The sequence below is a fragment of the Panthera tigris genome, chromosome D3, assembly GCF_018350195.1.
Source record: "Panthera tigris isolate Pti1 chromosome D3, P.tigris_Pti1_mat1.1, whole genome shotgun sequence".
NCBI lineage: Eukaryota > Metazoa > Chordata > Mammalia > Carnivora > Felidae > Panthera > Panthera tigris.
In genome coordinates this window covers 18,914,355-18,940,293 of record NC_056671.1, presented here as the reverse complement: position 1 = coordinate 18,940,293, position 25,939 = coordinate 18,914,355, and the positions used below count along the sequence as shown (strand labels likewise).

At 54.4% G+C, this 25,939-nt stretch overlaps 2 protein-coding genes across 3 annotated transcripts in view; one reads left to right on the top strand and one right to left on the bottom strand.

The window, feature by feature from the left end:
• Nucleotides 1-3,943, top strand: part of GGT5 (gamma-glutamyltransferase 5) — a 30,906-nt gene extending 26,963 nt beyond the window's left edge. The window contains exons 9-12 of the mRNA XM_007092310.3: nt 119-225; nt 419-537; nt 646-756; nt 3,152-3,943. Of these exons, the coding sequence (XP_007092372.2) occupies nt 119-225; nt 419-537; nt 646-756; nt 3,152-3,298 (484 nt within the window). The 3' untranslated portion in view covers nt 3,299-3,943. The remainder of the gene's footprint in view (nt 1-118; nt 226-418; nt 538-645; nt 757-3,151) is intronic.
• Nucleotides 3,944-13,506: 9,563 nt separating this feature from the next.
• Nucleotides 13,507-24,049, bottom strand: SUSD2 (sushi domain containing 2). 2 transcript variants are annotated; one of them, XR_006210070.1, is made up of 16 exons: nt 23,900-24,049; nt 22,169-22,376; nt 21,869-22,020; nt 21,275-21,442; nt 20,579-20,753; nt 20,245-20,446; nt 19,939-20,024; nt 19,583-19,851; nt 19,365-19,508; nt 19,112-19,270; nt 17,997-18,245; nt 17,609-17,881; nt 17,263-17,439; nt 17,071-17,173; nt 16,089-16,959; nt 13,507-13,664 (listed from the first exon to the last, which is right to left on the bottom strand). XR_006210070.1 is itself a non-coding variant. In XM_042962726.1 (15 exons), exons 1-15 carry the CDS (start codon nt 23,979-23,981, stop codon nt 16,935-16,937), a joined length of 2,472 nt encoding a protein of 823 aa, XP_042818660.1. In that variant the 5' UTR covers nt 23,982-24,049; the 3' UTR covers nt 13,507-16,934. The 2 variants fall into 2 exon arrangements, 1 of the variants encoding a protein (XP_042818660.1); XM_042962726.1 differs by having other exon boundaries at nt 13,507-16,959.
• Between the last annotated feature and the right edge of the window lie 1,890 nt (nt 24,050-25,939).

The following is a 25,939-nucleotide window of genomic DNA, read 5'->3' as shown; positions in this document are numbered from 1 at the left end:
AGCATGCTAGAAGGCTGCCACTAAAATGAGGGACTCCTGGAAAGCGGTGCTCGACAGCTTTGCTGGTGTGGGAGACTGGCGCCCACAGCCCGAGCCCAGGCTCTGCCTCTGTCTGCAGCTTTGGAGCAATGCTGTACTCGCCACGCACGGGCATCCTCCTCAACAATGAGCTTCTGGACCTATGCTGGAGGCGCTCACCGGACTCCAGAGTCACCCCACTACCTGGTGAGACTGAGGACCCCACTGGCAAGAAAAGGGAAGGCAGGCAGGCTGGGCGATGCAATTTGGCCCCTGGGCCAGCCCCGCTGCCTTGCCCAGCCCCTGTTTGCACAGCGGTGAATGGAGACAGAAATGGAGGGGTGGTCTGGAGGGTGCTGGCTGGAAGTGCGGCTGCGGGTGACACCCATCTGGCCTCTAGTTCCAGGCGAGCGACCTCCATCATCCATGGTGCCCTCCATCTTGATCAGTGCAGCTCAGGGGTCAAAGCTGGTGATCGGTGGGGCTGGTGGGGAGCTCATCATCCCTGCTGTGGCTCAGGTGAGTCAGGGAACTCCCGGCTGGAACATCCCCCCTCCCAGGGACAGGGAGGGGTTGGTGTAGGGTGGCTGGTGTCCTCCCTTCCTGTGTTCTTCTTCCCTCCCCCAGGCCATCATAAACAAGCTATGGCTTGGCTTTGACCTGAGGACTGCCATTGAAGCCCCTATCCTGCATGTCAACAGCGAGGGCCATGTGGAATATGAGCCCAACTTCAGCCGGGTAAGGCCACTGTTCCTGACACCGCTAGGACAGATGCCTCAGGGCATGCTGCTCAAAGCCCCTGGTAGGATCTCAGTCGCTGGGTGTCTTAGGATGGGTACACTTCCACTTCCGGGGCCATCGAGGGTTCAGAAGCTCAGTGGGGGAGGCACCAGACCAGTCTTGTGGCCCCCAAGTCAGAAAATAGGGTGTTGTCCATGCTTCTCCCAGGCCAAGTACCTCTGCACCTTGGTTCCTGCTCTATTCTGTTCTCTCCAGAAGCTAGTTTTCCTGGCTGTGGTCTCTCAGACTCCCTCATGGTGATCTGTTTCCTTGTGTGATTTATAGCTTTCATGTGTGAGTTTATTTGTAAGGGTATCATTCCTGTGACAGTCTGCTTAGGGATTTCTTTCTGGGGCATGGGGGTTGCACTGGTGCTGGTTCTTATGGACGTTTCTTGGTTTCCCCCACACAAGCAGGTGCTCAGAGCTAAATTCTGTTGTCCAACTCCCTGCCCCCACTCCTCTGCCCCAACCTTCCTCAGAGTTTTGCTGGGCTGGCAGAAGCCTTCCCTTCACTAAGATCTCATTTAAAAGTCTGGCAGCTTTTCAAGCCTCCAAGTTTCATGCCTGGGGTCAGTTCAGCCAGCTGGGGTTAAAGGTCCTCAAAGCTGCCATTTCTGCTGTGAGCTGCCTCCCATGGCCCTTAGAACACTGAAGACCATAGACAGAGGAACATTTACTCCAAGGGAATATATAGTCCCTGAGAACCTTGGTCTTGGGGGCTGGAGACTAAGGACTCTCAGAGTCCGAGGAGCTCCCTCCCTGTATAGGGTCCTCCCCATGGCAGAAGGACAGTGAGTATGCCCTCAGGGCTCATCTTCTTGGGCCCTCCTCCTTGACCCTTAACTGAGGTTTTCACTCTGTGAACATCAACTCCCTGAGGACCTTGTGCTCTGAGATCTCAGAGAATCCAGCAACCCATAAGGCCAAGATCCTCAGCTCTCTTGGAGAGGTTGAGTGTTGGCTATACCTCCAGGGCCTTCTATGGAGAAAATCCTAGACCCTGGGTGGAAACCTTGAGTCTCCAAGGATTATCATAGCCAAGGCCAGGGACTAAAGGCCAGAAGGGTCCTCCTTTCTGAGGGCCTTGGAGTTTGGCCACTAGATGCTAAGGAACAGAGTCCCTGATGACCACAGGTCCTGTTGTGGCCTCAGCTATGAGGACCTCAGCCTTCAAATCTAAGGACCTTGGGCAATTGGTGCATCAGGCAGAGAAACATAACCCAAGGACATGGTGCTCTGGAGACCTCGCCCTACCACTCTGACATCAGGTTGGAGGCCCCGGTCTTGGGGACTGTAGAACATCAAGGTCTTTGTAAATAGAAGTGACTGGCACCTAGGGTCAGTGGGCTAAGGTCCTTAGTCTGTTGGTCCAAAATGCTAAGTGGAAATGTGGGGCCTGAGTAGCACAGGCCTCTACACTCCAGGATCTGTGTAAAAGTTACAGACTGGTAAATGTGTAAGCGCCATAACCCTAAGGCAAGGTACTCAGTTCTTAGAAACCTACACCTGCCTGGATTTCTGACACGCTCAAATTCCATAGACTCACTGTCTCAGACCTGAGCCACATGCTCTGAGCACCTTACCCTCAGGATCACTAGTGCCTTTAGCCTGGGGGTCAGTGTCCTTGGGCTCATGGATCTTCAGAGAAAATGGTATCTGAAAATTTGAGTCCTTCCTCCAGCTGATTCCTCAACCATTGGGGCCCTAAGCTTTCAGGGCCTGAGGTCCTAAGAAGTTTACCATGTTCTTGGCAACCAGGATCTCTGGTCTTCTCATGTCAGTGTTGAGATAGAAGGTCCTATGTAGCCTGACTGCTGGTGCCAAGATCTTTCCTCTTCTGTGCCCCAGGGCCCCTGGGCACTCCCCACCCCTCAGTTGGGCAGTTCCTATGTATGGAGGAGCTGGGACTCTGAGAAAGGTCCCAAGCTCTGCCTTAAGAAGGCTTTGCTCTCAAGGTCCTCAAAATTAGAGGTCTCGCAGCGTAAGTCCCCATAAGCCATTTCTCTGCCAAAGCCGCTGGATTCCTCAGATGTTGCAGCTAGGCCCCTGGTATCCTCAGATCCAGGACAGAAGTGATCTTGCGTCTCTAGCTCCTTCTGACCTGGGTGACATCCTCCCCACCATGCTCCCTGGAGCCTGGCTTCTCCACTGGGACTGGGACCTTTGGTGGGAGGTCACAGGCTCCTCGCCCTACGGATGAGTCTGCATTAGCACCCTCACATCCTCACCGTCACTGGTGCCCAGTCCTGCCTTCCCCGTTGGGGCTGTCAGACCTCTACCCGGGGCCCTGCCCCCTCTGCAGGTGTTGCTAAGCTGCCTTCACCTGTGCACTGGCCTTCTCTCCTCTCCAGGAGGTGCAGAAGGGGCTCCAGGACAAGGGCCACAACCAGACCATGAGGCCCTTTTTCCTGAACGTGGTCCAGGCCGTGTCCCAGGACGGGGCCTGTGTGTATGCAGCAGCGGACCCAAGGAAAGGTGGGGAGGCCTCGGGCTACTGAGGAGACTGCTTCTGGCAGCTGCAATCCGACCCACCGTCAGTGTGTGCTCAGGCTGGCCTTGGCTGTGGGACCCAGCACCCAAGCAAGATCTGGACCCTTCGGTGGAGGGTCAGCCTGGGCTGCAAGAGGTGGGGACAGGCTGGAAGATGGACGACTGTGGGGACTGAGCCCTCTCCCAGAGTCCCATGTGGCCCTGCCCTGGCCCCCCAAGCTTCCCCTAGACCTCTCACTCAGGTCCGTGGCCCACTCTCCCTCCCCACCTGCCCCACTCCCCATCTGTATACCCTCTAGTCCAAGATTAAAGAGGAGGGTGGACCTCGGCATGATTTGGGGTGTAGGTATGGGAAGGGACCCTTAGCACACACACAGCTCTTACAGCCCTTCACCACACACCACCGTGAAGGTGTGGAAACCGAGGCCTAGAGACTGGCTGGTCCTGCCCAGGCCACCGCTGCTGGGCCTCTGCAGTGTGCCTGCCTGGGGCCTATCAGTGGGAAGGCAGGGCTGTGGCCTGGGGGCGTCTGCCCCCCAGTCTTGCCAGGCCTTAGGACCATCTCTGGATCTTGTCCCGTGTGCCAGGAAAAGGCTGGATGAAGTAGAACTTGGGACCCCACCTCAGCCCCCAGCCCCCTCCATTGGCCCCATTCTCACCCTCAGCACTGTTGACATTTTTGGTGAAATAGTCTTTGTCGGGGGGCTGTCCCCACATTGTGGGATGTTGAGCAGCATCCCTGGCTTTTGCTCGCTAAACGCAGCAGCACCTGCTACCAGCACCACTGGCCAAATCATCCCCAGTTAAGAACTGCTGTTCTGGACCCATTAGCCCCCCACTGCTGAGAAGGGCTTTGCCAGCTGCTGGGTGGGCTGCCTGTCCTGGAGGGGCCTCGCTGGACTGACCTGGGGGGTCTTACCCCACACCGGTTCCTGGGAGCACTTGAGTGTCGCCCAAATGTCCCTCAGGGGCAGACCTCCACCTGGCAGGTTCTGGGGATCAGCTCTACCGCTGAGCCACAGCCTCCCACCCTGCTCTGGAGTTTGGCCAAGCAGGGCAGGAGTAGGTACTGTTTCCATGGTTGCTGAGATAAAATACCATGAAGTGCTTTCCAACTACAGAAATCTATGCTCCCATAGGCTAGGAGTCTGAAATCAGATGTTGGGGCCGAAAGCAAGGGGAAGGCAGGGACGAGTTCCCTCAGGGGACTCTCAGGAGAACCCTTCCTGCCTCTGCCCATTTCTGGCAGCTGCTGGTGTCCCTTGGTGGCCACATCACACTAGGTGCTCCGTCTGTGGGGAGGTCATGTGGCCTTCTCCTCTGCATGTGTGGAAGTCTCCCTCTGCTTTGAGCAGGGCTGGGTGGAGAAGGCACCCTCGGGAAGTGTGTAAAGACACTTGTGGGGCATATAGGGCCCATCCAGATACTCCAGAATGCTCTCTTGTCTCAAGATCCTTAACTCAGTCACAAAGGCACTTTTGGCATATAACGTGCTAGGGATCGGGATGGGGACTGTTAGTTGACCACAAACAGGGAGAGAGGGCTGGATGGGGCAAGTCTCTGATCTGAGCCTGACTGGGAGGACAGAGAGGGGTATTCTGGCAGACTCTAAGAGAAAGGACCTCGGGGCCGTTCACTGCTGCACCCAGGCAGCCTGGGGGCCGCAACTCCTCCTAGAGTCTGACTTTGGGAGGGAGTGGGAAGAAGGCTTTAGGGAAGGGCGGCTATGGCTCAGGAGTCAGGGGTGCAGAAAAAGTGGGCTCAGACAAGCAGGAGTGGGGGCGTTTCTGACCTAGTGGGATCCAGAGGCTGGCCTTGGCCACCATCCCGATGGCTCTAGCACATCATTCACTGAACTTCACAGCCAGAAAGGATGACGGAGCTTCTCTTCTCTACACTGCTTTTGAGGCTTAACAAAAGTCCCAGGCCCGGCTCTCATGGGCCCAATGGGTCTCTCCCTGAGGCTCAGTTACCACACATGAGCTGATGGGTCCCCATCCTAGCTCTGTCTCAGGTTTCTGGGTCATCAGACCCCATACCCACACACCAGCCAGGGCCACAGGTACCTCGGACTCAACACACCAAACTGGAAGCCAGCTCTGAGGCAACCGGAAGCTCTCTGTTGTCTACCTCTCCCCCTCCAGTGACCCAGTTTCCTCTCTCCGACTGCGTGGCTCAGCCCTGCCTCCATTTCCTTATCCTTCTCCACCTCCTTGCTGCTGCCACTGCCTCTATCTGCTCCCCACTCAGACAATGATGGGCCTTGGAAGGTGCATACCTGATCTTGCCACGAGGCAGCATGGATTCCTCCTTGTTCCTGCTGCTCCTGGAGGAAGCCTGCTCTTCTCCCTCCCTGCTCCTCCCACCCTCAGGGACTTGCCCAGCCCCTGCTCACATCCCACCTACCAGTAATGCCAGGTAGCCACCCCGTTCCCAGCCCAGCAAGGGATTCTTACTGCTGGCTCTTTACACATCTTGTTACACAGGAGAAATCGAAACCAGGGTTGGGGTCCCTGGGTGGCTCAGTCGGCTAAGCGTCCGACTCTTGATTTCGGCTCAGGTCGTGATCTCACGGTTTCGTGAGTTCAACCCTACGAGGGCTCTGCTCTGCCAGCACAGAGCCTGCTTGGGATTCTCCCTCTCTCTCTGCCCCTCCCCTGCTCACGCTTTCTCTGTCTCTCTCAAAATAAATAAATAAACTTTCAAAAAAAAAAAAAAAAAAGAAAGAAAGAAACCAGGGCTGCAGTATCTTCAAAATAACATTGGCAGAGTACAGATGAGCCCCTAGAGCCTATAGCTAATGCAGGATCAAAGGAAAATTCATTGCCTTAAACAGTTGCATTAATAATAATCAAAATGAATAAAGCATCTAAGTGAAATTTAGTGCAGGAACAATCAGAACAATCAGGAAAGCAAGAGGAGAGGTTCAGTAACAACTGAAGGAGAGACTGATAAATTTGAAATCAGAAAAACAGGTCAGAAAATGTTATTCAACTGCCTACAGTATAAATGAAAGAAGTGTGAATACACAAAAGAAGAAATGACAATGGGGAAATTAGCTAAGATATAGAGAAAGTTAAAAGTATAAAAGACCTGGGGCGCCTGGGTGGGCCAGTCAGTTAAGCATCTGCCTTTGGCTCGGATCATGATCTTGTGGTTTGTGAGTTCAAGCCCTGAGTTGGGCTCTATGCTGACAGCTCAGAGCCTGGAGCCTGTTTCAGATTCTCGTCTCCCTCTCTCTCTGCCCCTCCTCAGCTCGTGCTCTGTCTCTCTCTAAAAAATAAATATTTTTTTTAAAAAAGTATAAAAGATCACTCACCTTCGTCCAAATAAAGCTGGCAACTTTGATAAAATAAATTACTTTCTAGGACAACGTAAGTAGGGGTGCCATATGTGGGACATACTCATACTGAAAATATTGTTGCTTATCTGAAATTCAGATTTAATTGAACCTCCTATACTTTTTATCTGCTAAATCTGGCAAGCTTAAATTTCAATGACAAACAGATCCAAGAAGGGGCAAAGATCTAGATGTGTCAATGATCATTGAAAAAATTAAGAACATTGCAGGAACACTAGCCTACCTCAAACACCCTTCTAGAAAGTTCCTCAGGTGAAGTGTGTCCTGCCACTAAGGCCAGAGACCTGTCCTGCCAGTTAAGCTTCCACAATGAGGAGCAAGAAGGAAAAGGTCCACATTCACTTTATGATGCCAGCAAAGCACTGACCTCAAACCTGCCAAAGCAAGCCACAGGCCAATTGTGTTTATGAAACTCAATCCCAAGTTCCTAAAGAAAGTATTAGCAAAGAGAATCTAGCAACACATTAAAGCAATAACGTATCTTGCCTATCTCAGTGGTGTCGACACCAGCACAGCCAGGAAGGTCTTCTCTTGGTATGAGTGTTACTCTTACCTCTTATCTTTCACCCAGGGAGAAAAGTCACAGGCTTATTTATCTCCATAGAGACTGAAGGAGCATTGGACAAAATTCAACACCCATTCTTGATTAAACAAAGACAAAGCGCTCCTGGGTGGCTCAGTGGTTAAGTGTCCAACCTCAGTCAGGTCATGATCTTGTGGTTTGTGAGTTCAAACCCCATATTGGGCTCTATGCTGACAGCTCAGAGCCTGCTTTGGTTTCTGTGTCTCCCTCTCGGCCCCTCCCCTGCTTGTGCTCTGTCTCTCTCTCTCTCTCAAAAATAAATAAACATTAGAAATCAATTTTAAAAATTAAGTAAACAAATCCACCAAATTTTAAAACAAATTATAAGCATACAGCTATTAAACATGCAGCTGTTAAGCATATGCTGTTAAAGCAGCATGTGAATAAAGCTAAGAAATCAACCACAATACAAACTCCACAGAGAGATGTAAATAAATACGGAAATCTTGTCTCTAGCAGACAAGGAGCATTTCAAAGCAGTAAGAAAAAGATTATTAGCCATATCTATCTGACCAAATGGGTAGCCATCTAGGCAAATAATGAAGGGGGATCCCTGCCTTTTTATTTACATCAAAATAAATTCCAGTCAGATCAAGATTTAAGAGTAAAACCATATAAATATAAAACAAAATACAAAAACAAAAACAAAACCACAGGGGCGCCTGAGTGACTCAGTCGGCTAGGTGTCTGACTTTGGCCCGGGTCATGATCTCGCAGTTCGTGGGTTCGAGGCCCACGTTGGGCTCTGTGCTGACAGCTCAGAGCCTGGAGCCTGCTTCAGATTCTGTGTTTCCCTCTCTCTCTCTCTCTGCCCCTCCCCTGGTATTCTCTGTCTCTCTCTATCTCTCAAGAATAAATAAACATTAAAAAAAAATTTTTTTTAACACAAAGAATACAGGGAAATTTATTTATACTCTTAGAGTGGGGAAAGCCTTTTCAGGCCTGGCATAAAATCAAGAAGTTGTGAAAGAAAAAAACAAAAAAACAAAAAAAAAAAAGATACATTTGAACACAGAAAAAGTAAAAATTTTGATGTGGAAAACATCTTAAAAGACCAACGGACAGTTGCAACACACGAATGGATCTAAAGAGTATAGTGCCAAACAAAATAAGTCAGAGAAAGACAAATGCCATATGATTTCTCCCATGTGAGGAATTTAAGAAGCAAAACAAATGAACAAAGGGGAAAAAAAGAGACAAACCAAAAAACAGACTCTTAACTCTAGAGAACAAAAGAGTGGTTAGCAGAGGGGAGGTAGGTGGAGGGGTGGAGGAACTAGGTGATGGCAGGAAGGAACGTGCTTGTCGTGATGAGCACAGGGTGATGTATAGAATTGTTGCATCACTATATTGTACACCTGAAACTAATATAACACTGTATGTTAAATACCCTGGAATTAAAGAAAAATCTTAAAAATAAAAAATAAAAATAAATTAGAAAAGACCAGGGAAAAACTTGGGAAAAATCGTTTCAGTACAAAAAATATAAGGGGCTGGTTTCTTTAATACTTACATACTTAAGTACTTAATATCAAAGAGCAAGTATCCAGTAGAGAGATGCACATTAGACCACAGAAAGAGAGCTACAAATGGCCGCTTCAACATAGAAAAAGTTGCTTAACCTCACTCATGAGTAAGCGTGGCCAATAAAAACAGTGAGACCCCCACAGGGACAAAGTAAATAACTCAGCTCAGAAGGCTTCCTCTGTGAATTCTTCCCACCACTGATGGAGGGAAACACATCAGTCTTACACAAACTTCCAGAGAACAGAAAAGAGGAAACATTGCCCAAGGCTTTAAATGAGGCCAGCGTCATCTTGAGAACAAAATCTGACAAAGACATTTCGAGCAGTGAAAAGTAGAGGGTGATTTCATTCATGAACAGAAATGCAAAAGTTCCTAAATGAAAGACAAGCAAACCAAATCACTCCCAATTTGGGTTTATTCTGGGAGTGCGAGATTGGTCGAATATGAGAAAATCAAGCAATGCAATTCATTGCGCTAATAGCCTAACAGAATAAAAAAAAAAAAAAAGGATTGACTATCTCAATACATGCAGAAGAGAGTTTGATAAAATTTCCCAACTTGCACTCACAATAAGAACCCTTACTAACTGTAAATTGAAAAAAAAAAACCTCCTTAACCTGATAAGTCACAGCTGCAGAACCTTACAGTAAACATCATACTTCATGGTAAAACACAAAAAGCCTTTTTTTTTGAGATGGAAGGCTCAATCCCTTTGAGACCAAGATAAGCATGGCCAGCTTTCATCATTTCCTTTCATCTGTGTAAGGTAAGTTTTCACCAGTGTAATAAGGTGAGGGAAAAAAAATAAGGCATAAGGATTGGAAAGGAGAGCATAACGCTATAGCTCCTCTACAGATAAACCATTAGAAATAGGCGAATTTAACACAATTGCTGGAATCAAGGAAAATACACAAAAAACCGATGGTATTTCTACATACCAGCCACAAATTATTTTTTTTAATAATTTTTTAAAATGTTTACTTATTTTTGAGAGAGAGAAAGACAGAGTGCAAGCGGCAGAGAGGCACAGAGAGTGCGACATAGAAACCGAAGCAGGCTCCAGGCTCTGAGCTGTGAGCACAGAGCCCATCACGGGGCTCCAACTCATGAACCATGAGATCACGACCTGAGCCAAAGTCAGAAGTTTAACCACTTGACTGACTGAGCCACCCAGGTGCCCCCAAAACATCTTTTGGAACAGAAATCATAAAAGCATAAACAAAATCAAAGCCTAAAAATGAAACTAACATCAGTATGAAAGGCCTCTACAATGAACATTATAAAATAGAATCAAGAGAATATAAAAAAACCTAAATAGGGTTACCTGGGTGACTCAGTTTGTTGAGAGTTCGACTTCGGCTCAGATCATGAGTTTGAGCCCACATTGCACTGCGTTAGCCTGTCAGCACAGAGCCTGCTTCAGATCCTTGGCACCTCCCGCCCCCCCATCTCACTCTCTCTCTCAAAAAATAAATAAAGCATTTAAAAAGACCTAAATAAATGGAGAATTATACTATGTTCATGGACTAGAAGGCTTAATGTTGTGACGCCCATTGTCCCCATATTCACCCATAGAGTTGGCGCAACCCTAATAAAAATCCTAGAAGACTTTTTTGTGGAAATTGGTAAGCTGATTCTAAAATTCGTACGGAAACAGCAAGAACCAAGACTAGCCCAGGCAATTTTGAAGAATAACCTACATGGAGAACTCACATTACCAGATATCAAGAATGAGCTACGCAATTAAGTAATTATATAACTGGTAAGTAAGGCAATTTGGTATTGGTGAGAAGACAAACTGGGCAATAGGACAGAACAGAGAGTTACCGTATCTCTGATAGAAGGTCCACAGCAGTGCAGAGGGGAAAGGATGCTCTTTCAACACATGGTACTGAGTCAACTGGATATCCACGTGAAGAATGTGTATCCTGACCCCTCCTACCTCACACCGTGCACAATCTATTCCAGATGGCTTGCAGATCTAATTATGAAGTATGAAGCAATAATGCTTTCATAGGAAAACATAGGACAGCTTTGTGACTTTGGAGTAGTCAAGTGTTCTTAAACAGGACATAGAACTGACTATAAAGAAAAAGCCTTGATAAACTGGACTATATTAAAGTGAAGAATTTCTGTTCAACAACAGACATCCTCAAAACAGATAAAGGCATTAAAACAGCAACTCACATAGTGGGAGAATATTTACAGTGTTTACATCTGACAGCAAACTCTTATCCAGAAAAAAGAATTTCTATAAGTCAATTTGAGAAACTCAGGTAACCCAACAGAAAATGGGCAAAGGACTCGAATAGGCACCTCACAGAAGAGGTGCTCCAGATGGCCAATGAACATATGAAAGGTATGTATTGCTTCACTAGTGTCAGAAAAACGCAAAAGAAGTTCACAGTGTGCTGCCAGAACATACCTCTCAGAGTCACCAAAATGAAAAAGACTGAAAATACCGAGTGTTGGCACAGATATGGCAAGATGGAACTATCATACGCTGCCAGTGAGAATGTCAATTGGTAAAATCACTTTGGAAAGTGGGTATTATCTGCTGAAGCTACCACACACGTAGCTCATGCCCAGCAATGCTGCTCCTGGGAACATACCCAACATAAATTTATATGTGTACGCATCAAAAGACACATACAAGAATGTTCACAGCACTAGCCCTTATAGCTCCAAATTGGAAACCCACCCAGTGTACCTCAGCAGGAAAATGGATAAACAAATTCATTTGAGGGAATAATACTCAGGAAAAAAAAGTCAAGTGCAGCCTCATACCTCAACATGATTGAATCTTTTAAACATGCAAAAAAGCCAGACATAAGAGAGGATCTGCTCTATGATTCCATCTATGTAAATTACAAAACGCTCAAAACTATTTTATGGTGTGAGAAATCTGTGGCTAACCTGGGAAGGAGGGGGAGGGCAGTGACTGACAGAAAATGGTGGCGGGTCAGGGGTTGGTACTGTGCAATTTCTTGACCTGAGTGGTAGTTAACTGGGCATGTTCACTTTGGATTAATTCATTGGGCTGTACCCTGAGCTTTCTTGCCTACAACTTAAATTTTATTTATCAGGGTTCCATCAGAGACCCTGCAACTATGGGAGCTGGCCAAGGAGTCTCTGTAAGGCTGTTGTTTTCCACCTGATGTTGGAGCTGGAGGTCCATGTGGCCGAGCGTCTGGAAGAAAAGTTGGCGTTAAGTGGAGGAGAGGATCCAGAACTAGCTGGTAACCCAGGAGTTGACTGGAACCCACACGGACTGGCTGAAACCCAAGACCCTTCTTGTTGCCAAGGGCGATGAAGATTTTCTGCAGAAGCTGGACCCCTTTGTCAGACATCTGGCCCAGGAGTCGGGGAAGCTCAAGGTGGCCTGAGGACAAGTGGAACAGCTGCACCCATGACCTCTGCTGGAGCCGACAAGCTGAGTCAGCAGATAAGCCCTGATGAGTCTGAGCTGTGAACAACCTTGCTGATTCATTTCCCCACTGTAAATCTTTCATGGAAATCTCTCTTGTGGTCTACCCTGCCTGGAAACACACATGGAAGGGAATTCTGGGAATGTCGTTCAGGGAAAGCTCAGTGGGCCTCGCAACACGTTTCGTCTATCTGGCAAAGAGTGAAAAATGCAAAGGCTCCTTATGCTGATGAGGGTGTAGAGGACTAGGCTCCGTCAGTAGGTTGGTGGTGTCAACGAGCACAACTCGAGGCCCAACTCAAGGAGGAAAATGCACGCACTGCTGAACCAGTCAATCCTCTGGTGTGAATTTCTCCTCTGAGTCAACCTGAACTTATTTACAAGGCACAACAGTGTTTGTGGAAGCAAAAGACTGAGCACAGCTTAATGCCCACAAACTGGGGACTCGTTAAGTGAACTGTTCTGTTTGAATTTTTTATTTTTAATTGTAAAATACAGAAATACATAACGTTAATCACCTTGACCGTTTACAAGTGGCCGGTCCAGTGGCATTAAGCACGTTCACACTGCTATACAGCCATCCCCCTCTCCCATCTCTAGAACTTTGTGGTCTTCCCAAACTGAAACTCTGTCCCCGTTAAACACTAACTCCCCGCTCCCCCTTCCCAGTCCCTAGTCCCTAGTAACTTCTGTTCTACTGTCTGTCTCTGTGAATTTGATGACTCTAGGAACTTCATATGAGTGGAATTGTACAGTATTGTCCCTTTGTGCCTGGCTTATTTCACCAAGTATTAGCTCTTAAAGCTCATCCATGTTACAGCATGTGAATAACATGCCACTATATGGATGGACCATATTTTCTCTACCCATTCACCCATCAATGGACACGTGGTTGCTTCCACTTTTTGGCTATCGTGAATAACGCTGCTATGAACATTGGTGTATCTGTTTGAGGTGGGTTTTTTTCTTAATTTCTTTTTAGTTTTTGTTAAGTTTATTTATTTTGAGAGAGAGAGAGAGAGTGCACAAGCAGGGGAGGGGCAGAGATGGAGAGAGAGAGAAGCCCAAGCAGGCTCCACATCGTCAGCGCAGAGCCTGATGTGGGGCTCGAATTCATGATCTGTGAGATCGTGACCGGAGCCAAAACCAACAGTCGAATGCCTAACTGACTGAGCCACCCAGGTGCCCCTTCGTGTCTATAGCATTTATTTTCAACAGTAATGAAAAGTGTAAGGCCATCTTTTCGCACCTCTGCCTCTGGTGTATAGAGAACCCAACGGCTGGAACAAATGGACCCCAAAAATGTATTAAGGTTTAATCACAAGTTTATTCCTTGTTCCGGTAGCAGTACTGGATGGTAGCAGTTCCGGTGAGCAGGTCGGTGACAGAGGGAGAGGGTTCCCTGCCACATGCTGGGGACCCACTTTGTCCCAGGGCCAGGGCCACCTTTGCATCAGAGGGAGCAGCAGAGAGATCCTGGAAGGGTACCAGTGGGGAGTGTTATGGTTCAGGCCTGGAAGTGTCCTGCCCTTTTCTGCTGGCTTTGCACAAGCTAGAACTCAGTCACGTGACCACCCCCAATTGCAAAGGAGGCTGGGAAATGTAGTGCAGCATGCGGCCCTGACGAGGCACCTGGGGGGTTGTGGACTCCTCTGCTGCTAGTAGGCACCTACTCAACTTCACTCCCCGAATGGCTTTTGTCCTTTTAAGTTCGGCTGAAATGGGACTCCTCCAGGAAGCACCTCTTGATCTCCCACTCCGGAGATGTGCTGCACTGAGCACCCCTTCCCCTCTGAGCAGCCACTGGACTGTGAGCTCTGAGGACAGAAGTGGTGCAGAGTAGGCACTCAGTCACCCCAGGGCTTGTGGGAGGAACCAGCCTGGCTAAGGAAGGGGTCCTGCTCCCCACTGTGCTGTATCTGTTCCTTGGCCCTGAGTTCAGTTAATGGAAGGGCAGGAGGAGAAGCAGACACTTCCCCCATCTTAGTCCTGTGGCCCCTGCTAGGGCCCGTGGGCTCATGTGGTTCCCACTCTTGTGAACACCTAGGCCTGGCTCTGGCACCCTTTGCTCTGTCCCTCAGCCCAGGGGTGTTACTGCCTCACCAGCTACTTGACTTCCTGACTCTCCCATCACTTGTGTTTCTAAGTCCCTGGATTACTACCCCTGTCCCCCTCTGCTCCAGAGCCCGACCAGTACAAAAGGTAGGGGACTGGCCATTGGGTTCTGATGCCCCGGGACTGTGGTTTGGGGAGACCACTTCTCTGAGGCAATGGTTCCCTGGCTTTAATGTCTCTAAAGGAAGTCTGTGGGGGCTATGGAATCTTTCCCCTCACACAGGCCCAATAGTACCCGACTCCCTACAGGCCCCCGGGAAAACCCATCAGGTGTTGGGGCTTCCCAGCCTGGCCTGTCCCTGGCACTGGGAATTCCTGATGTCTGGGGCCAGGGCCACAGACAGGGCACCCCTTCTCCTGCTGGGGAAGGGTGGAAGCGGCTTTAGGGCCCAACCTGGAGGGATGAATGAAGGGTACAGGAATGTAGGAATGTAGAAATGTCGGGAAGACCAAGGGAGGCCATGTTTTACTCTTAGGATAAAGCCCAACCACCATTGCCTGGTGGGAGAAGCGTCACTATTCTTCAGACCAGACTCCACTTCTCTTCCTCTGAGCCTCTGCCCAGGCTGTTCCTCTGCCTGGAACGCCCTCTTTCACCAATCACATCTCTGACAATTGACCTATGCTTTCAGGCATGGTCTGGGAGCTGTGAAGCTGCACCTGCCCACCCTTGTGTGCCTGCTCTCACAGGTCCAGGCTGCTTTGACCAGGAAACTGACCTGTCACCCGCTGACTTGTGCCTGGCCGAGCCAGCCTGGCTTGGCACAGGGACACCCTGAGGACCCAGGTCGGTGGGAGGCTAGCCTTGCTTTGTCTCATCTGCAGAGGAAAGTACCTGCCCGGTGGCCAAGGGGCCAGCCCTCAGCCCCACCCTGCCCTGAGCTGGAAGCCGGGAGATGTGAGGTAGTAGGGAGTAGGGCCTGAGAGCAGTAAGCGTCCACCCCATCTCCCTCCTTTAGTCTCCTGGGCACTTCCCCAAGGATATCCCCAACCCCTCACTCTCATCTCTGTTCCTTTGAATGTACCCCATTGTGCACACTTGCCTCCCCCAGAGGGCACCTGCCCCTACCACTCAGGTTTCCCACCTTTGCCCAGGACTGTCGGCCAGGAGCAGGTCTAAGAGATTGGGGAGGCCTGGGTTCTGGCCCCGGTGGTCAGTGTCAACTGGAAAACCTGTGCTCCTGAGACTGGGGGGTGACTTGAGAGGCCCTCCCAGCAGAGAGAGATGCAGAGGTGGGCTTGCATGAGCCTTAGCCAAGGTTTCAACAGCTGGCTCAGCTGAAGAGCAGACACAGACCGCCTTCCCCTAGGACCTTGGGTAGCCTCCACCTCCCACCTCTGTTCCTACCCTCTGCTGCCCCCGTGTGGCCACTCTCAGCACTGCACGTCGCAGTGAAGGGGGCCTACACTTCCAATCACCTCTCGCCCAGGGTTCTACATTTCCTTGGGCAAATTCCCCCAACCCCCACCTCTCAGTCGGAGCCACGAGACTGGACCAGGGAGCACCAATCTCCAACCCCACCCTCCACTGTGCTTTCTCTGAGACCCATGATACAAGCTTGACCCTATCTGGCCTAGGCCCTCCCATGGCCCCCACTCAGCACCCTCACCACAAAGAGGGCAGCAGTAGCAGGAGGCCTGTGCTCCATACCCAGTTCCTGGGCACTCCTGGGTAAAGTGCCCAGGGACCCAGAACATGGGCTCTGGTCCGGGAACTACCAGTCACTGCCTTCAGGGAGGTGCTGGGGCAGGTGATTGTGCTGGCCCATCCCAACTCCTGGGTACCTGGCATGGCATCCATGATGACACTGTCCTTTGTCCTCAACCCACAAAACAGACACTGTTCACAATCCTGCTTTTCAAATGGAGACAGGCTGGGGAGGGACATGCCCCAGGTGGCCTGCCAGTGGATGAAGGACTGAGATCCGGGTTGCTCTGGGTGCTTTTGACCCCACAAGGCAACCATGGAACTCTCTGGAACTGGAACTGAAGCACAGCATGAGCACCAGGACACAAGGGAGGGGGCACCACAGGTTTGTTTTCTCCTGGTACAGGTAGGGGTGGTATTTCAAGTGACATTCCAGAATGGTTGGAATTACAAGCCTGGAGTTCAGAGTGACTCTCCACTAGGGTGTGCTGAGGCCTCTCCACACACTGAGCCTCTCCCACTCAGGCTGGGGCAAGTTCAGCAATCAAGGCAGCTGGGCATTAGGGCTCCCATGTTGAGGCACCAGGTCTCAGTATATCAGGGGTCAGGGTCATCAGACACGGGATCTGAGGTACTGGCATTTGAGTTTCAGGTGCCAGAGTACTGGGTCTCTAGCGACAGGTATTAGAATTCAAGGGTATGGAGTCTAGGGGCTAGAGCACCAGGTGCTGGTCTCGGGAACTGCACGGTTAGAGCCGGGTGTCCAGGTCTGAGGTGACAGAGCAGGTCACCAGTCCTCAAGTCCATGGGCATTAAAGGCTCAGGCATCGGTTGTCCGGGGTCCCAGGTGAATGGTGCTAGGGATTTGAGGAGCAAAGTAGTGAGGTGCATGTTCTCAGAGGTTTGGGGCTTTCTCCTGGGAGGTTGGTCTTGGCTCCAGGGTGGCCCCATGTGGCTCCTGCTGCCGGCCAGATGCGTTCCCCTCAGGGCTGTGAACCCCAGCTGGCCCTGCAACAGAGACATTGTCTAGAGCAGGCATAGAGTCTTAGGAGAGCCAAGGAGGGGCATGGACCAGGGTCCTGCTGGTGGAAACCCAGGTCTGGGTGGGTGGGGTCTTACATGTTGCTCTTCCTGCGGCGCAGCAGCACGTAGACGAGTGCAACCAGAGCCACCACTGCCAGGCCTCCAAAGATGATGCTCAGCAGCACCGCGTAGCTCCGTCCTGGCGACAGGGCAGAGCAGTGAGGGCTGCCCGAGGGCGGGGGGCAGGGGGCGGGGGTAGGGGGGGCCAGGTGGGCAGGGCATCCTCACCTGGCTGGCACACTGGGGTGGGCCTGGACCAGGTGCCATCAGCTTGGCAGGTGCTGGCCTCTGCCCCAACCAGGCTGTAGCCGCTATTGCAGTGGAAGTGGACAGTGGAGCCCATCAGGTAGCTGATACCTTCCTTGAGCCCGTTGGGGGGCGGAGCTAGCCAGCCACAGGATCTCACTGGGGTAGGAGACCAGAAATAGACCACAGGTTTAAGCCACTGGCTACCCTGCCCCCTGGCAGCTGCCTGCCCCCTGGCAGCTGCCTGCCCCCTGGCAGCTGCCAGCCTAGGAGGCCTTGTCCCAGCATAAGGTGCCCACCCCTTGCCTGTGCCCCCAGACGCCCTCACCAGGCTTCAGGCTTTGCACACGATGCTGGTGCCACTGATGGGCCATCCGTGTGGCATTGCCCACACTCAGGCTCCCAGTGGCCATTACATCAAATCTGCAGAAATGGTTGTCCCCACACAATTCAGCAGCCTCAGTTGCCTGGCTGGGGTTGGGGGTGGTCTCCTCGGGGAACAGGGGCTGAAAGGTGTGGTCATGCTTGGGCTGGTACAGGAAGTTGTTAACCAGGAACCAGGAGTCATAGGTGAGCAGGGAGGAGGCGTTCTCCACGGCCCCTAGGGAGACACGCAGCAGGTCTTGCTGGTGGTCAAGAGTCCGGAGTCTCCCCCCTTCACTTCCACTGACTGTCCCCCCCCCCCCACCCCCAGTGCGTGCCTCGTGGTCACTCACAGTCAGCCCCAAAGCGGAACAGCTCTCGGGAACTGGAGCTGAGGGGCAAGACCTTCCCGCTGCGCAGGGTGAAGTCATCCGTGGGGTCATCATTGAGTGTGCCGAGGAGGCCTCGTGTGTGGGTGAGGAACTTCTCGGGCAGGAGGACAGCCACACTCAGGAATGGACCCTGGACACTGACCTCCAGGCCAGCCCCCGATGACAGCATGATGGATACGCTGTCCCCAGCAGCTGCCGACAGGAACATACCTGGGCACAGTGGAGTTGGGGTCAGCGTTGCCCACTGAGGGTACCGTGCTGGGACTCCACAGCCCCAGAATGAGTGGGTCAGCATCCATGGGCTTTCAGGGAAGGGGAGGGCGTCCCCAGGGCCTGCTGGGACACCCTCTCACCCCATGCCGACACCTGTACTGGGACCCCCACACCAATATGAAGGGCCCAGGCTCTGAAGGGACCCCTCATGCCGAGGCCCTGCATGTGGGGTCACCTGTCAGTCCTCGCTCCTTGAGGAGGCAGCAGCCATGCCCGCCCCCACCCTTCCTGAGGGTCCCTGCACCCTCAGCAGCAGCAGGGCCCATCCCAGGTACCCACCCCCCCGACCCCAGCCGCAAATCATTTCATTAGCTCAGTTCCTTGAGGGAGCACCACCAGGGAAGGCGGTCGGGCAGGAGGCTGCTCCTTAGCTCTCAGGGCCAGCCAGTGTCCTTGACGCAGGTGATTCCTATCACTGTAGCTTCCAGCTCCAAGTCCTACTGTCCTGGCGTCTCAGGGTTCTGATCACATGTGTCTGGGGCTCCATATGAAAGCATGAGATCAGACCAGGTCCCCTGGCTACACCTCGCTATCAGAGGCCTAGAGTCTCATCTGCCCACAGACAGCCGTGGGCTGGGGCATGTGTCCACTGTGCCGGGCCCCTCAGCGTGGGGTGCAGGGGTGGGGCTGACTGGTGCACCACGAGGCTGGGCACAGTGGGGACAGCATGTGGATCATAGCGAGAGGCCTCCATCTCTGCACCCGTGCTCTGAACCCCAGGGCCAGCGAGAGGGATGGCGGCTCCGGCGGGAGGGAAACGGCGTGCAAGTGGCCCGCAGAAGCTCCCGGGCCGTCTCACTCACCATTCAGGTCCATCCAGCTCTGCTCGGTGAAGCTGAGCACCTCCTGGTTCAGCAGCACTTGTAGGACCCCTGCCCCGCCAGCCAGCCGGACCTCTACCACGTCCGAGTTGCCCTCCTGGACAGCCACGGCCGTCAGCCCTGTGCCTCGGTCCTGCGTGCCTGGGGTGGCAGGTGCAGAACACTGTCTGCTCAGCTCCAGCCTCCCTCCTGGGATGACCCTGAGCCACCCAGGGCCCACGGGCCCTGGCCTCACCCTCAGGCGTTGTCCCGGGCTCGGCCCGCCCCTGCACCCTTAGGTTGGTCAGCGTCGCCTCCAGCAGCACGTACTCGCCACGCCCATTGAACGTGAAGTTGGCACCATCGAAAGTGATGAAGTGTGGGTCCCCGAAGGCAGAGGCTGGGGAGAGCAGAGGGTCAGGTGGGCCTGCCTGGCCTGGCCCTGCTCGGGGCCCAGCTGCGGCTGGCACCCACCTAGGCGCGGTGGCCGGTAGCTTCGACAGTCACTGGAGGGCCGTCGCCGCATGTATCGGGAGCAGTCGGGTGCCCAGAGACAGCAGTGGTAGAAGCTGATGACATCGTAGAGCCAATGGGAGAGACCAGGCACACGGGGTGGTGTGCGGAATGGGGGCGCGCCCCAGTCGTGGCCACGGTCCGGGGTGCTGCCACCAGTTGAGTCAGCCGTCAGGAGCTGTGTGCCTGCCGCCGTGTAGCAGCACTGCTGGCCAGAGGCGTACCGGGGGCTGGGGGGGGCGGTCGGGTCAGGGCTGCTGTGGGGACCGTGCCCCGCAGCCCTGCCCCCTGCCCCAGCCTCCCCCTGCGGGGCTCACCTGGCTTGCACGGAGCGCACGCAGTGCACGGCACCCGGATGGTAGGTACACACGCTGCCACGCTCAATGTCACAGCCGTAGTCTGTCTACAGAGCAGGATGTTGCTGTCACCGGGGCTGGCCTCAGGCTCCGTCAGCCCCTTGCTGGGAGTCAACCCCTGAGGACCCTCGGACCCCAGCCTCACCTCCCAAGGGCCTCTACTTCCCCACCCCACCTCCTGGGCGGGTGCCACCGTGCGTGTAGTGGGGACAGCTGGCCCCACCTGCCCCCAACATCTCCCGTGCCCTGACCCGGGTAGGGGCTTACATGGAAGCGGCCAGAGTCAGCCTGGGCCTGAGCCAGCGTGCAGGGGCAGTCAGGCAGCTCCTCCAGGAAGTTGGGCAGTTGGTCCTCCAGCTCTTCCCAGGCCAGGCACTGGGCGCGGGCCCAGGCCACAGGGTCCTCCTGGAAGTCGTCACCCAGGTGCCAGGCCAGTGCGTGCTCGTTGCTCCAGAGTGCGTGCACATCCCTGCGGGGGCCACGCACTCACTGAGGGCTGCACCCACCCTCCCCACCCCCAGCTCTGGCTTCCCTGTGCAGCATGGGGAGGAGCCGCGGACAAACCCGCCAGCCCATCCTCTTCATGGCCACTGGCCCTTACTTCTCCCCCGCGTAGTATTTGCTGTTGATGATCCGAAGTGCACCCACTTCCCATCTCTGGTATTTTTGAGGTGCGGGTTTTGGAGTGAAGTTGAAGAAGCCGGAGTTGGGGATGTTTGTGACCAAAGGGTACAGGTATGACCACTTTGCTGTCCACTCCCCTGAATATGGCTTCCCTGAGGGAGAAAAGGCCTTTTTCAGCGCTGGGGCTCCTCCAAAGAGCCCCGAGGCAGAGGGACCAGTTCCCTAGCATGCACAGAGCAGCCTGACAGATGGACAGATAAACAGATGATTCCCATAGGAAGGCCTGCCCTGCTGCTCCAGCAAGGACCCTGGCTCGAGTGACCACCATCTCCTCCTCCCCCACGCTAGGGTCACAGCCCATGCTCGAGGCCAGGCTAGCAGTCCAGAGGCTTGGAGAGGATGGGCGGAGCAAGCTTTTCTGTTTCCAAGAGCTGGGGATGTCCATACCTGCTTCCCGGAGCTGGACCCCAAACAGCTAGGGATCCCCAGCCTCCCCTCCCCCACCCCACTCCCACCCAGTCCCCTTTCTTGCCTGTACTTTTCTTGCTCGAGATCCCCAGCTGGGATTTGGCCCTACCTGGAATTCTCTTTCTCCCACCTCTGCAAGCCCCAAACTCCCAACCCTACTGGTCTACAGAGCTCCTCCGTCAGTCCAGCCTTTGGCCGGCCTCACCTGTCTCCTCATAACCCCACAGCTCGATGGTGACAGTCTCCGTGGGCAGAGCCGAGGCTTGCCAGGTCAGGGTGAGGTTTCCTGTGGTGTCGGCAGTGCCATAGTATTGCCATTGCGTCTCATTCACCAGCTGGCTCTTCTCTGTCTCCGACACTTTGCTGGGGTGCACTGGGTGGGAGGGGAGGGGTGAGCGGAGGCCCGAGGCCCAGGGGCTCTGAGAGCTGGGGGTGCCTCCCAAGGATAAAACGTGGCAGTCCCATTAGAGCAATGACTCCCCCAGACCCTCAAGTGAGGAAAGGACAGAGGCCATGGGAGAGGCTGCCCTCTGTTGCCCAGGTCTCCACCTGGCTTCCCCCGTCCCCTGGCCTGGCTGGGGACTCCTGAAGCCCCCACTCCCTCTGGGCTGGTTCCCCTGTGTGGACGTCAGGGGGTGGGGAGAGGAGCTGGAGAACCCACGCCCCTGTGGTCGGGCGCGCCTCCAAAGGGACTGGTTAAGCCAGAGAAGCAGGGCATGGTTGGCAGGCAAAGTGTGCATAGATTAGCGCTAGGGAAAGTCCCTGTTGGGGAACCGAGGCCCAGGAAGCTGGGGCTCACCGGCCAGCCAGGTGCCCGAACGCGGGAAGGAGCGACCATTGTCCATCGAGAGTGTGAAGGGGATACGGCCCGTCTCATACAGCAAGGGTGACACACAGTGCACATGTCCAGAGGAGTCCACGTGCCCGAGGGTCTGGATGCTCTCTTTAAACCTGTGGGGGGCCGGAGGTGGCAGGAAAGCCTGGGCCATGGTGGGCTGACCCTCTCCGAGGCCTGGGCTCCTGACCTCCTCCCTGGGGGACCCAACCAGCCAGCTGTCCCTGGGTCCCCAGCATGCAGGGAGCCCCTCGGGCCTCCCACCTGCAGATCACACCATCAGTGGGGTTAAACCAGTTGAGGTGCTGCACTACAAAGTCCTTGCCACCCATCATAGAGCCTGAGTAGGGCGAGATTTCCAGGCAGAAGTCCCGAAAGTCCGAGCAGCAGGTGTTCAGGCCGGAGCAGGTCGCGTGGCAGGAGCAGAGCCCATCCCGGTCTCCACAGCGGTGGGAGCAGGTCCCCTTGGCACCTGGAGGAGAGGGAGGGCCCTGAGTGCCTGGCTGCCCCACGGGCAGGCCTCGAATTTATTTTCCTGGAGTCCATTAGAGAGAAGCATCCCCAGGAGAATGCCGGCCAGGATCGCACTACCCACCAAGGGAACACAGTGGAAACCCACAGGGCCTGTGGGGGAGGGATTCTTGGTACAAGTGATCTAGCGGTCGCTTGAATGATTAGCTAGAACAAGAAGAGATAAGGGGAAATGTCTCTAGACAAACTTTTGCAGTATCAAGAGGAGCCCCCTGGGCAGGAATGACCTTCTGCCACCAAGTCCTGGAAGACCACAGCCTCAGATGGCCAGCAGTGGCTGAGCCCTTGACGTGGGCAGGGGACCCTTCTCTATTCACTGAAGGGTCAACAGACACAGCCTGGAGGACAGTCTGGGGTCTGGGAAGGTAGCTACTAAGAGGCCCATTGGAGGCCCGGCAAGGGCTGATGTCCGGGCTTGGCGTGCTCCATCTCACTTCGCCAGGCAGCACCAGCTCACCGACCGTGGCCCCCGAAGGAGCCCCACCCTTAGGGGAGAGGGCAAGGGGTGCTCCCTTCCTCTGAAGGGAGTGGAAGGACATCTCCAGCAGAGAGCCCAGCAGGGCCAGTGTGAAGGAGAGGCTGGTTTGGTGTGGGGCTGTGGACATCAGGCCTAGGCTCTTACCACCATGGGGACCTATGACAGGGCCATATTTTCAGGGAATCCATCCCTCTGCGGCGGGACGTGGCTGGGCAGATTGGAGGGTGGAGACTGAGCTGGGGTGCAGAAGCCAAGGCAGGATCACCCGTCCCACCTGGCCTTTCCCTGTGACCCTATCAAAGGGGGCCAGTCAAGTGCTGGGACTGGACCCGAGCCACCCCAGTGACCCCATTTCACCCAGTGCAGGGCTTGGCACTCAAGAGCGTCAATAAACATTTATTGAAGGAGGGAGGATGTGATGGCTCAAGGGAGTGGGGGAGGAGGCTGAGTGATGCCAGTAAGTGAGATAAGTGGCAGAAGGGTGGTGGCTTTTACCCAAGATGGGAGATAGGGGTGGGGTGGGGGGCTGGGGAGCCTGTCACTTCCAGCCCAGTCCAGCCTGAGGCTCTGGAGTAGGAGTTTTCCCCCAGATTTCTCAGGTTCAGCCCCACCCTAATAAGGACCCACAATCCTTCCTCTTGCCTGACAGGGGGCTTAGTGGGACTGGGGGTCCTCCACGTGTGAGCACATCCTCATGCAGGCCAAGGGCTCTCCTGAGCCCACCACTCTCCTCTAGACCACTTCCCTCCCAGGCAGCCAGCACCTCCCAGCTCCTAGCGGGTTTAGGGTGGGCACAGCTGACTCTCCATCCTGCCAGCAGCCCCTGGACCCTAGGATCCCCAGAATTTCTTCTCACAACCCCCAGTACAGTCCCAGATGGCCTGACAGATGGAGGAGGCTGAGCAGAGGGGTGTCCGCCCTGGGCCTGGCTGCAGCAGGCAGACAGACAGACAGACAGAGGCAAGAAGGGCAGGGTCAGGGCGTACCTGCTGCAGGCCCGGGGCCTGGGCCTGGGACCGTCGCCAGCAGCAGCAGCAGCAGGGCCCAGAGCAGGAGGGGCAGCTTCATGGTGCGGCCTGAGTCTGCAGCCTGCAGCGCAGCAGTGGCTGGGAGCCTGCAGGCCGGCTCACTCCCCACTGGCCTGGCCCCGCCCGCCCCGCACACAGCGCAGCCGCCCCGCCCCGTCCCGTCCCGTCCTGCCCCGCCCCACCCCACCCCACCCGGTTCCCCTCTCAAAGTCCACAGGTGCCCTCGTGGGCCGGTAGGGCCCAACCTGCGCTGTTAGCACATTCCTGGCCCGCCAGCCCAGGACGCGGGGGAGGGGGTCCGAGCCTCCAGCTATTGGACCTCTCTGGCACTCGGGGATCTGGATGTCCAGAGGCCACAACCCAACCTAGACCACCGGATCCCACCCCAGGTCAAGCCCCGGGCAGGCGGCCAGGGTGGGGCTCCGCTGGGGATGGGACTTGGCCCGGTGGGTTAGGCCAGGTGGTCCTTAGAATCTCTGGATTCCAGTGCCCTGGGGGCCCTCAGCCCCAGATCTCCCAGCTCCCGGCCTCAGCTTCCCCGCCTGGAGCAGGTAGTCCCAATTCCTCCCCCAAGCCTGGCAGGAAGAGGGATCAAGTAACTTCCTGCTGATCACTGGCTTGTGTGGGTACTGAAGGAGGGAGGGGAGGAGGGGATCCCTTTCTGAGGGAGGGGGCGAAGGCTGTGGGAGGGAGCCTGGCCAGGTTAACAGTGGGGTTAGAGGCTGAGACCAGAACCCCCTGGTCTGGAATCCCTGGAGTGGGGCTGGCCTATGAAACAGGGCTCCAAACAGGGCAGGGAGACTGGGAGAAGAGCCACCCAACCCCGCCCACCCCTGGCAGTCACTCAGAGAATTTGCATTATCTTTTCATTGTTCTCCCTTCTCACTGTGCAAGGAAGGAAACTGAGGTCCTGGTGTGGATAGGTGGGATCACTGGGAGAGGCTGCAGTGCTGGGCTAGGCCCCAGGCAGCTTCCTGGAGATCCCCCTCCCGTCCCAAGCCTGGGACTCACTTGGACCCTGCCACCTGGGCTGGGTGTCCAGACCGACAGATGGTTGTCTCCCCAGAGGCAGCTTCTAAAGGTGTCCGTCCAAAGGGGATACATCCCCATTAGAAGGGAACTGAAGCTGGTGGGGGCTATGAGCTTAGGGCCATCCAGCGACCCTCCTCAGCTCCTGCGGTCTGGCCAGCCTCCCTTCCCTGGGCACCCCCCCCCTTCTCATCTGGCCTGCAGTTTCTCTGGAAAGGGGGCTCCTATAGGCATCAGGGAAGCCAGTTGGGGTGGTCAGGAGCTACATCTCCCAACTTGGTTGCTGGGAGCTCACGGCACCTCTCTAGGTGGATGCTGATGGCTAGTGCTGGGGCTCATCCCAGGCCCTGGGGCGAGGGTGCTCCTTGTGGCACGTCAGGGAAAGGAAGAGGATAGGAATGATTCCAGGATGGGTCCCAGGTGTCCTTGGGTTCTGAGAGCCAGGAAGCCCTGGGAGACTGCTGCGTTATTCCCAGAACTCTTTCTGGGCACTCCGGTCTGAGAAGAAGAGAAGGTAGGAATTTGGGGAGAGGGGCATCAACTGAGTAACCGCTACCCCTGCCCTGCCCTCGCCTGGCAAAGAACCTGGATTTAGGGACGTTTTGGTGAGGACCTCCCCAAGGCTGCTGTGCTGCTGTGTCCCCATGATGGCTCTGCCAGCCTTGGGCTGGGGACCCTGGCAGTGCCCAGCCCATGAGGGGCACAGGGCAGCAAGGAGCGTCCCCATCTCCATCCTGGACAGCTTTTCAGGGAGACCCCTGGGGGCAGGGCGAGCCCACAGCCGTGGGGGGGGTGACAGCTGGGTCTCCAAGGCACTGAGGGATTTGACAGTGTAAAGGGCAGGTTGCGGCCCCTGCAACTTGTGCCTCCCCAAAACAGACGTACTCAGAGCCTTGAAAGAGCAGAGCCAGCATCGCGGGCTTGCATAATGCTCTGCTGTCACCTTTAGAAAATTAATTTTTGAACAGG